At 32.6% G+C, this 12,030-nt stretch overlaps 1 protein-coding gene across 6 annotated transcripts in view; it reads left to right on the plus strand.

Moving 5' to 3' along the window:
• CEP170 (centrosomal protein 170) overlaps positions 1–12,030 on the plus strand; it is a 153,922-nt gene that overhangs the window by 117,649 nt on the left and 24,243 nt on the right. For 3 of the 6 annotated variants that reach the window (XM_069064468.1, XM_069064473.1, XM_069064469.1), the window contains 2 exons: positions 2,003–2,237; positions 10,534–10,711. In XM_069064468.1, coding sequence (XP_068920569.1) covers positions 2,003–2,237; positions 10,534–10,711 — 413 coding nt within the window. The remainder of the gene's footprint in view (positions 1–2,002; positions 2,238–10,533; positions 10,712–12,030) is intronic. The other 3 variants (XM_069064470.1, XM_069064471.1, XM_069064472.1) reach the window with 3 other exon arrangements.

Here is a 12,030-nt window from a genome sequence, read left to right on the forward strand (position 1 = left end):
TGGACTCTTCAAAATGTTTTTAAATTCATAAAATAAAATATACATACTAGCAAAGGAAACCACTTATATTGAAATAAAACTGTACTTTTTGCCCCCACTCAAGTTCATAGATCCCATGCAATTTATCCACAGATTCCTTCGGGGTCCATGGACTCCATGTTAAGGAAATACTGGCCTAGAGGAATTGAGGAAATGTTAATTGAAAAGATGGTACTTGAGTTGAACCTTTAAGGAAGAAGAAGGGGTCTTCAGGAGAAGGAGGTGAAATAGAGTCCCTTCCTTATACACACAGAGTAGCATGCACAGAGATGAAAAAGAATGGGGTCAAAGGGAATTCTATTTTGGCTAGAACATATAGTATATGAAAGGTAATAGTTTTAGGAAAAGTTGTTAAGGAGGTAGTTCTTGAATGCCAGAATTAGTCATTTATACTCTATTTGATAGACAGTATAAAACTACTCAAGGTTTTTGAATTAGAGAAGTGTCATGATCACAGCAATATGTCCTGGAATTTACTTGGGAAGAAGTATGAAGGATGAATTGAGAGGGAATAAACAAGAGAGATGTCTAGTATGGGGCTTTTGTTAAAGTCCAGGTGAAAAGTGACTTGGCTTTGAACTTAAGTAGTTAGAATAAAAGGGGAAGCACAATAATTCAAATGAGTGGACTTTGTGGCATATCACTGAATTCTGGTTTATATTTCTTCATAGAACTCAGATAAGAATAAGCTAGATCTGAAGACATCCACTACTTTAAACACAGCCCCAACCCACCCCTCCCTCCAAAAAGAAACCATTTAATGTTGGGGGAGAGGCAGGACTAGAGGAATTCCAAAATTAAGGTTAATAGACTCAAAAGCAACAGCTAAAACACAGGGCTCTACCAGTAATAGGACAATCAGAATTTATTTCAGGTATATTATGCAATCAACTCTTCCTACTGTGAAAAACCGTAAGATCACAAGATTTAGTATTGGAAGACACCTTAGAGATCATTTAGTTTAAGCCCCTCTATTTTAGGCTCCTTATATAGTAGCTCCATAATCTGAGAAAAGGAGATGTTAGGTCAGTGGATAGCAGTCTTCTCTGTTCTTCACCTCTGCATTCACTACTAAGTTTGTTTCTCATATTGATAGGAGTAATATGTCTTTATATTAATTGGAATTCTAGTTTTTCAGGTGTTTTAGCAATACTATTTTTCAAGTGTGTTGCTAACCTTAAAAGTAAAAAAATAATTACCACTTTCTTTTTACTTTGAATCATCCACAGTATCTTGTGTCTTAAAAGTCAGTGGTTGTGTAAACATCCTGTGACTGAGTTCTGTTCTTTGTAAGTTTTATACCATTATCTGTTTTCACCATGATTTCAGTGTCAAAACAGCGGATTTGAACCAAGCGTCTTTTTACCATTAATTGTTGTATTATTTACCCTGTTAAAAGATTTATTCCAACCTTAGCATTACAGGATGTTGAGTGATGGAGGTAATGTTTTTCTGCCATAGTTGCATAATTTCCACTACCAGAATTATGCACATTTGTATGTTGGGAAAAGAGGGTTATTATTACCATCTTCATGTTTGAAGTTCTTGTGGCATGTGGAAATCTTTTCCCCATCTCTTTTTTGTCATCATCTTTTATATCCATATTTTAATTTAAATGAGAAAAAATTATTTTATAATCAAATTATAAAACCTGACTACAGAAATAAATTTTTATTAGTAGAGCTTGCTTATTCATTATCAGTAGATTTTTCATCTGAATGCCTATTCACCACCCTCCAAAAACCCTGTCTTTTAATTGTTGTTGATTATTTTTCACTCACAAAAATGTAATTTCTTCATCTTTAAGGGAGAGTAGACAAATGGTTATTGTGAGGTATGTGGATAATTATTACCAAATAGTTGTGTTTTGTTTTCTGTCATGGTGTTTTTGAAGTCATGACTTTATGTAATCTTCTTTAAACGATAACATAATAATTCTTTTTTAATGATTGAACAAATTTAGTAAATTCAAGATGGAGGCGCTTTCCTACTGATTATGCTTCCACCTCAGAAGATGAATTTGGATCAAACCGTAATTCCCCTAAACATACCCGTCTGCGTACTTCTCCAGCCATGAAAACTCCTCGAATGCCGAGTACTGGCGCAGCCACGCACACTAGCTCTTCATTCAAGCATCGAATAAAAGAGCAGGAAGACTACATTCGAGATTGGACTGCTCACAGAGAAGAAATAGCCAGGTTGGTTTTAATGAAACACCTTCAAAAGTTAAAATTTTAAATCTGTCTTCATAACTTGAAACAAATGACAGGAACATTGTGATATAGAAAGAATTTACATTCACCAGAAAACTTAGTTTTGTTGATAATTTTATTCCCCATCCAGCTTTTTAAACTGTGGTTGCTAATAAAATGACTGAATTAATTAATATGACTTTCCAACTATCTCTTATGTTTGTTCTGATGATAGTGAAATGCCAAAAAAAATGCATTGGGGAGCATTAATAAGAATAATCAAAAATTATATTCTTAAATCAGTAACTACTTTAGCTTACATAAGAAAGTATAGAGGTAGTTATGCATTATCACTCTTTGTGTGATAATCTATTTTGAGCTTGATGCATCTTCAGAATTAATGGTAGGAATTCAGTATCCATAATGAGTTCAATCTTTTATTTTCAGTAACCTCATTGAAATATACTGATTTTGACCAGTAAAAACTTTATTATAAATTTTTAAAACATGTAAGTAAAGAGAAAATTGGTGTCAATAGCATAACATGTTATAGTGTTTTCAAAGTATGATGTTTAATTCGTAGATTTTATGGTAGTTTAAGTATTTAAGAAAGGAAACACTCAAGCAAAATTGTAATAATGTGCATCAGTATGAAGTTTTACAAGTTGTTAAAGGTTCAAATTTTTTAATAAAATATGTATTGATTTTCAGTGTGACCTAAATACCTAAAGCTATGTTAAAATTACTTTTTCATTGACTTCTAAGGTTTCTAGATTCAAGTTTTGTTTCTTTTTGGAAGTAACTACCTTAATCCATAGATTCTTGCAAAGCAGGGAAAAGGACAAGGATCATTTAATATAAAAATCTTAGAGCTGGTAATGACTTTAGAGATCATCTGATACAAGCTCCTTCCCAGTGCAGGAATACCCAGCAACATCCCTGACAAGATAGTGATGGAAAACTTAGCACATGAATAGGTAGACCATGACATGTTTGGGTAGGTTTACTTTTTTAAAATGCCTTCATTATGAACCAAAATCTGCCCCCTTCTCACTTCCACCTGTTGGTCCCAGTTCTGCTCTCAAGGGTCATACAAAATTAGTCTCCTCTCACTTCCCCACAAAAGTCCTTCAAATATGTGAGGGTGTTCAAACCTTCAAAAGAAAGGCATTTGCAAGAGGATAGAAATAGGTATGGATACGGAAAGAATATAACTAGCAAAATTCCTTAACAACAAATTCTGACAAACTGTGGATTCATTCAGTTCATTTCTGCCTTCTTCTGTGTTGCTGTTCAGTTTGAGAATTTTCTTGTTGCTTATTGAAGGTTAATGTTTTAATCACTTTTGATTAATGTGAATTTGTCTAATTTACTCATTTATATATTGTATATATACTACCTGTGACTAAAATCACACCTTTTAGATTTTGGTACAGAGGCTGTCCATTTGCAGGTGGGTCAATGGGTACCACAAAAATAGCTTAAATCACTTAAGGCCTTTAGTTTGGTTGGTAGTCAAGTCACAGGAATAGGAGGAGTAAACAAAGGTCCAAGTGGGAAGTTTTTCTATTATTTTCCTCTATTGATCTGTCATCTTCCAAATAGGAATAGTAATAAAGTATTCTCATAACTATATAGTTTTCTACTTGTATAGAGCCCTTTCCTCACAATATCCCATGTAAAGTGATGCAATGGATAGAGTGCCTGGCCTGCAGTCAGGAAGATCTGATTTCAGTTCCTGACTCAGACACTTATTAGCTGTTTAGCCCTGATCAAGTCACTTAACTCACTTGTCTGTGTGCCTGTTTCCTCATTTGCAAAATGAACTGATGATAATAATAATAATAATAATTCCAGGGTTGTTGGGAGGAAAAAATTAGTTAATATTTGTAAGGTGCTTTGCAAACCTTAAAGTGCTTTATATAAAATTGGCTATAGTCTTCATTATTATTATTCTTTTATAGTTAAGGAAACTGGGCTTCTTTAGGCAGACTACTTTTATATAGCACTACAATTACAAAATACATTTATGTAACCTGGATTGGGTTTTGTTTTGTATCTCCCAATGTATAGAATAATATTTTGCACATAGTTGTCTTATGAATGTATATTGAATTCTTATATCTCATGTGATACCCTTAGTTGCCCTGTAAACTTCAAAGAAATTAATTGAATTGGTCATGCCCAACTAACCTTATTTACTTTTTTTTTGGCATAGTTATTAGACTGATAGATCAGAGGTATACTCTAAAGGTAAAGGGCTATAATCTTATACTTTAGGGTTAGGCTTTAGAGTAGCCTCATCTAACTCCTCGTGAACACCAGGGAAATAAAATGATTTACCTAAGGTCGCACAGGTGGGAAAACTAGGATTTGTACTTAAGAGTTCTATAGTTATGTAGTCAGCACTAGTTATGGTTTGTATGATGGAATAGTTAAGTAAATTCAGAACAGCTTGAATAACCAGACCCAAAGAGTCATCATTAGAGGTATTAAAATGACAGGTCACAAGTAGAATGCTCCAGACATCTGTCCTTGTTCCTCTATGTTAGTTAACGTTTTTATCAGTGACTTAAAGGCATAAGTGTCATTCTTACCCAATTTGCAAAAGACACAAAACTAGAGAAATACCTAAAGTATTAGGTAACAATCAGATTACAAAAAGCCCTTAATAGTTCAGAACATTGGACAAAAATCTAATAAGATGAATTTTTAATAGAGATAAATATAAAATGTAAGCTCTTACACTTGTTTTTAGACTTCAAATTCACAGTTACAAGATTTGGGAGATATAATTAGATAATTCTTTTCTGAAAAAGATTTGGTGGTTTTAGCAGTCTTAACAGTTGAACACTGGTCCAAAAGCAGATTTTAAACATTTTTCTCTCTATGGTCTTGGGCAGCATTGGGAGGCATAGGGTCCATCCAAGACTTAGACTATAACAGTTTTATTATCATCCACCTAGGTCAGACTAAAATGGACTATTGTGTTGCATTCTGAGGCCCACATTTGGTTAGCAGAAAAACATCCAAAGATGGTGAAAGACCTGGATATTGTACATATGGAGATTAGTTAAAATAAGAACTACCTTTTAAGCTTTCTTATATTAACCAGCTTTTCACTTCAATGAAAATGGAATCTGACAATTGTCTAGAAGTTGAGACCTTTTTAATCCTCATTATTAGATGTAATTTGGTTTTTCTTAGAAAAGATTGTAGTACTAGGGTCAGGGAAGTGAAGAAAAGACAGAAGGATAGATAGAGCACTGAACTAGAATCAGGAAACCCTTACTTTAAATCTTGCCTCAAATACTTTCTAGGTGTATGACCCTGGGCAAGTCACTCAACCTATTTGTGCTTTATTTTCCTCATCTGAAAAATGAAGAGTTTGACTCAGTGGCCTCTAAAATCACTTTTTGCCATATATCTCTGATCCTCTGACTGCACTTATCATATAACATGATACTGAAATAAAACCATTTAACCTAATGTATTAACTTTTGCTATTTAAATTATTTACTGGTCAGCAGTATTAAAAATTTGGTGACTGCCAATATGTGTAGGTATGGAGGCTATAAAATATTATCAGTTATATTACTGCACTACTGTATAAAAAAAGCACAACAAAAAAGCAGTAATAAGTCATTTGACCATGGTCCCAAAAGAAGAGTTATTTTCATATAACAATAAAATTGTCAATTACATAGAAAATGAAAAACAGCTTTATTCCTTCAGAGTAGGTAATACTGTCACTTAACAGGCTATGTGAGTTATGTGCCCTTTACCAGGCAATAATAGCTAGAGGCAAGTCAGAGTTCAATTAAAGGAAAAAAATAATCTTAGTGTCAAGGAACTTCAATACAGAATGGATATCTGAAAGATCAATGAGTACAATATTATCATTTTACAACTGAGGAAATGAAGACCTCCATTGTTAAGGTTCACATAATGTGTTAGTGGTGTAACCAGAAGTAAAATAATTTATCATGAAAAATTACTATCGTTTCACTTGAATTAATATATGACATACGGGTGCATTATGTCTGTGGCATTTCCCTTATATAGTAATCCTTCCAAAAATAGGAAATAAAGTTGGTCTGATACAAATTCATCTTACTTCTTGGTGGTCTACTACACCCTTTTCCAAATTTTTAAAATCCACCCATTTAATAATATGTCCTAGAATTTTTCATGGAATCAGATCCAAGACCACTGATGGACATGTAAGAAGATGTAAGCAAGACCTTGCCCTCAAGGAGCTTATAATTAAGTTGAGTAGATAAAGTTAGCATAAGAAACAATAATAAACAGTAAAATTGTATGATACAGATTCTAAAATGCTATAAGAAAGGACGGGGAGTCCTGGGTAGTCAGGGAAAGCTTTATGAAGAAGATGGGACTTAAGCACTCAGATCTGGATAAGTTCTGGATAGGTCAAAGAGGACCAAAGCAAAACAAAACAAAACAAAATTATTCTAGTTTCAGAGAACGTTATCCAAGGCTGGGAGGTAGAGTTGTAGATCAATAAAAAGATGGCATTAATTAGAGGAGAAATTTTATCTTGGATAGTTCATTCATATGAATAGTCAGATTATAGAGATGACTTTGAGAGTCAGGGAGAAGTATTTAGTCTTGATACTCTTAGAACTAGGAAGCTGTCCAAGGCTTTTGAATGAGAGCAGGGCCTGAAGAATATAGGTAATTTGAGGTAAATTTGTCTGGAGTCAGAATTCTATATAGATTGAAGGGAGGAAAGAGATATCAAGGAGAATATCATAGTAAAGAAGCTCTATGGGGTAAATGTATAAAATGCTGGAGTAGTTCTATATCACTATGAGAGAATCTTTGAATGTCTAAAAATTTAGTTTCCTGTCTCTGTGAAATAGGGATAGCAGTACTCTCTGTTACTGTAGTATTTACGGTAGCGTTGTTATAAGACTTAAACTGGAAGACGTTTATTGACTACTTTTCAAACCTTAAAGCAAAGCTCTAAATGTTAGTTGCTTTTCCTGGGTTTTAATTAAGGTTGTGGCAATGGGATAGAGGAGAATCAGATCCATATTAGAAGCTTTCTAAATTGGACTTAATGTTGGTAGGACACGGTGTCAGTGGGTTACAATATAAACAGTGGTGTCACTTGGTTAAAGTATGGAATATTAAAGATAATTTAAACTTTTATTTTTTTTAAGCATCAGGCTATAAAATAGTTGTTTTACTTATATGGTTAATATAAAGTACTGTTACTATATAAAATATATTTTAAAAGACATTTTGCTTCATCCATATCCTTTTAATATCCTTTACATTACAATAAAAATTCTTACAAGTTCTATTGTCACTTCTTTTTAAGCCACAGGGGCATGTTTGATTATGGGCAGTATGAAGTTGTGGTTGGTCATTATGTTGATGAGATCTCTTTAGTCTTTCAGAGTTGTTGATCTCTCCAGTGTTCTTGTTATATAAATTGTTTTCCTGGTTCCGCTCAATTCTGTCTTTACCAGTTTTTTAAAATCTTAACAGTTTTATCCAAAAGTACCCCCTTCATAATTTCTTATAGCATAGTAATATTCCATTACATTCATATAACTTAATTCATTCAAACATTCTCCAATTGATGGGTGCCCCCTTCATTTCCAGCTATTTGCTACTACAAAGAGAGCTGCTATAAATATTCATGTACATATGGGTGTTTTTTTTCTCCTCCTTTGGTCTCTGAGATATGAACCTAGCAGTAATAATACTAGTCAAAGCGTCTGTACAATTTAGTAACTTACTTTACTTTAACTTTTAACTTTTACTTTCCAGAATCGCTAGACCAATCAGTTTGCAATGCCTCATCATTCAACAGTGCATGTAATGTGCCTGTTTTCCCTTAGCCCCTCCTGTATCTTTAGTTTTTAAGTTTTAATTTATATTGCCTTCATTAGAGTCATAAGAATTGTTTTACAAAATTCTGCATCAGAAACATCAGAAGGGGAAAATAAGATTTTAGATAAACTGATGCTTACCTCTTGCTGATCTCATGAAAATTAGCTTTTATCCACTTAACTGTTTTACTTCAGGAAATTGGCGGTACAAGAATATAAAAAAAATTAGCTAAAAAAACTTGTTAAAGTAGGAAAATTATATGGCATCAATAATTATCCAGTTCCAAATTACTTTCCTAATTTACACTTTCCATAAATTCTTGATTTTTTCATATGGAATTGAAGTATATTTGAGTGTTAATAGTTTTTTTGTCATTAATGGCTATTAAATATAATTATAGGTATTATTAACCTGAAGTCTGAACTTTAAAAAAATTTTGATAACTTTTTCAATATAATTAATTTTCTTTTTAATCCTGTGCATTTTATTTCATACACCAGACTGTAAGGGATCTGTGACACAAAAAAGGCTAAGAACCCCTGTTTTATTATATGTGATATGTTCTAGGCAAAGTAAACAATAGAAAAAAATAAAATTTTTCTTTGTATATGTAACACATAGTACCCCCAGAAAAGTTACTCTAGTTTTAAGGTACTCTATAGATCTTCATCTTTAACATATGAATTCCCACTAATGTATTGACTTCTACTGGTCATCTAGAGGATAGAAGTAGGTTTTTAAATTCAATATTATAGTAACAAAGGTAGGAATAGAATATTCTTCCCATAAACCTAGAGGACACTCCACCACAAATATACAAACCATTGAAGGGAAGTGACCATTCCTAGGGAACACAGGTGGGCATACATAGACATACACATCATATGTGGCTAGGAAACATGTATCTAGGGACATCTGTCTTTGATACTACAGAGCCCCTGATGTCTTATAACAGTGTTATATTGCTGTTCCTATTAGACCTGATCCACTGCCCTCTGACTTCACATGACATGTAGTTTCTGCCTGATATGCAGTATGCTAGCTAGTAATCTGTTATGGGAATTTCTCTTTTGGTCACATGTTCATTGTTCTGTTGGGCACATGGTTGAGGTATTTTTCTGTTAGAAGCTTCTGGGCTTTTTCTGGGAACTTAATTTATCTGGAATGTACAGAGAGGCAAGAAGAAGCAAAAATTGAGAGTAGAATCTTAGGAGAGGTTCGTATTTAAACATCAGAAAGAGATGGAGTCATCACAGGCATAGAGAGAAAACAAGAACACAGTGTCATGCAAGTCAGTGGAGAAGAGACTGAGGATGAGGAACTGATTTAAGTACTAGATAGAGGTCTAGGGAGATGATAATTAATCATTAGTTCAGGCAATTAGAAAGGTACAGGTAACCCTTAGGAGAAAGTTTTCAGTCATTTAATAGGACCAGAAACCTTATTTTGAGAGTTTAAAAAATAAGTGAATGTTGATGTAAAAGTGGTAACACCACAAACTATTCTTGGTCAGTTTACCAAATTTTAGGTGAAATAATGCATAAAGTATATAGTTATAACAGCAAAATTTTCTTAATGCTTGAAATTTTTACACTTAAGTCACTTGAAAGTTTAAAAAAATATTTTGTTTCATATTATTTTAGTCATGTGATTTTTTGCTATTTTAGTTTAGTTTAATGTAATGAACATTTGAGTACCTGACATTTACATGGCATATTCATCTAAACTAAATGAACAGAAAATGAGAATGAAAAAATATCCATTTATCAATTGGTAAAGAAGCTCTTGTCTATCATGATTCATATTACAATAAATTTCCTAGATTGATATTTGCTTTATCACCTCTGTAGCTTTTTTTTTTCTTCCACAGTATTATTGACTGTCAAGATTTATAGTCACTTTAGGACAGTGTCTTTAGGTTCCAGTTAACTTCTCTGAAAAAAACCTGGAATGTATGAAGGAGTTTATTCCTCTGTTCTCTCTAAACACAACTATAGATAACTTATTTTTCTTCATGGAAAAATGACTTTAATCTATCACTAATTATATGTGGCTATTAAAATTCATCTGTTCTATATCCAACTTTTAAAATAGGAATGTGTTTTTGAGAACTATTTATGGGATAGAATATTTTAGACCTTCTAAATTGTTATTATGGTTTACAAAATCACTTGATTATCACTATTTCTGTGAGCTTAAAATATATTTTCAATGTGGTATCTTGTAGAAAAATTTTGAATTCCATTTTTAGAAAATGTAATTTCATGACTTAAAGTCAAGACTTTGTAACAAAACATTTAACATTTCCAAAGAACCTAAAGTATTGGCCTAGAAACTTACTTAATTTGGTTTCTCTTATGTAATTTTTTCTATGAATTTTTCTAATTTTATTTTTTTAGAAAGATTAAACTGCTTTTTTTGAAATCATTACCAGGATCAGCCAAGATCTGGCTCTCATTGCTCGAGAAATCAATGATGTAGCAGGAGAGATCGACTCCGTAACTTCATCGGGCACTGCCCCTAGTACCACAGTAAGCACTGCCGCCACCACCCCTGGTTCTGCCATAGACACTAGAGAAGAGGTAGGAGATCTTCATGGAGAGATGCATAAGGTTCTTCCTTTTCTTGATTTCTTTTGCTTTTAGCTTTTTGCAGAGTTTGTTTCAGCTATGCCTTCCCTCCTCGTGTGCATGAACCTCTGCATTTTCCTCCTTTGCCTTAACATATTCCTTTTACATTTCTTAACACAACTAGTGAAGGCTGATGTCGGATCCATGATGACTCTAAAACTTTAGAAGGTATTATCTCTTAGAACATGCATCTTGTTCATTAACTGTTAGTTACTTGTCCATGATTCATGTAAAAGTGAACATAAAAAAGCATCTGAAAATGGATGCGTCTGAAAATATTTGAAGTTGAGATTTTTTAAAAGCATAGAGTTGACCTCTACACATGTCCTATAGATAAGAAAGTATGTTATAAAGAGATAATCAAGAAATCCCTTATTATTAATACTAAAAAAAAAAGGAAACAAAAATAAATGCTACTTTTCTAAGTTTGTAGGTTCAGACTTAATTTAGATTTGCCTCAGACCATAATTTATCCTTTTCCACTTCCTCAGCTTTATGAAATGCTTTGTTAAATTATAGTTTAAAATGGCAAATAATTTTGACAGATTTAAATACAGTAAATAAAATACTGCTATTTTTTCTCCTATTGCCTTTTTTATGCTACTTTTTATAGTCTTGTTTTTAGTGTTGATTTTTGTTGTTGTTGTCTTGTCCCTAACTATATGGCAAATAATGTTTGTTTCATTTTTTGTATTGTTTTGTTACCATATTAGTCACCTATAATAATGTATTGAGAATGAAATTATTATTTTTGTAGAAAATAAAAGCTATTATTGGTGGCAAGACATACATAATTTTTCTGGTGCATTGTGAATGAGCAAATATTATTTTCTTAAGTGCATAACTAAATTTCACCTAATAACATAAATATAGTTTCTCAATCCCCGTAAAACTAATCACATTCCATTTAATAATACCTTTTTTCCGTTTTGTTTTTGTCAGAATCTGAGTTATTGTGTAGTTTGTGTAAAATTTATACTGTAGATGGCAGTATCTCATTTTAGCTAGGTATATCTTTTCTGTAAAATTATAGGTATTACTAGTAAAGACTAAAATACCTGTTTTGTAGATTATTCTTTAATTTTCCTTTTGTCAATTGGAACTTGCAATTTAATATATCTTATGAAGAGAATTGGCAGCACCATTTTGGGGAGAAAAAAGAAATTAACTTATTTTACGCTGGTAAAGCAATGTGAGTAAAATTAACTCATTGTCTATGTATATAACTCAACCTTTATTTTATCTACCATCTGTTTTCCACATGGGGGCAATCATATCCATGGGAGGATAACATTTTATTT

Source organism: Petaurus breviceps, unplaced genomic scaffold (assembly GCF_028583685.1).
Source record: "Petaurus breviceps papuanus isolate PSGF00001 unplaced genomic scaffold, PetGlider_PUasm1.0 90633, whole genome shotgun sequence".
Classification (NCBI taxonomy): Eukaryota; Metazoa; Chordata; class Mammalia; order Diprotodontia; family Petauridae; genus Petaurus; species Petaurus breviceps.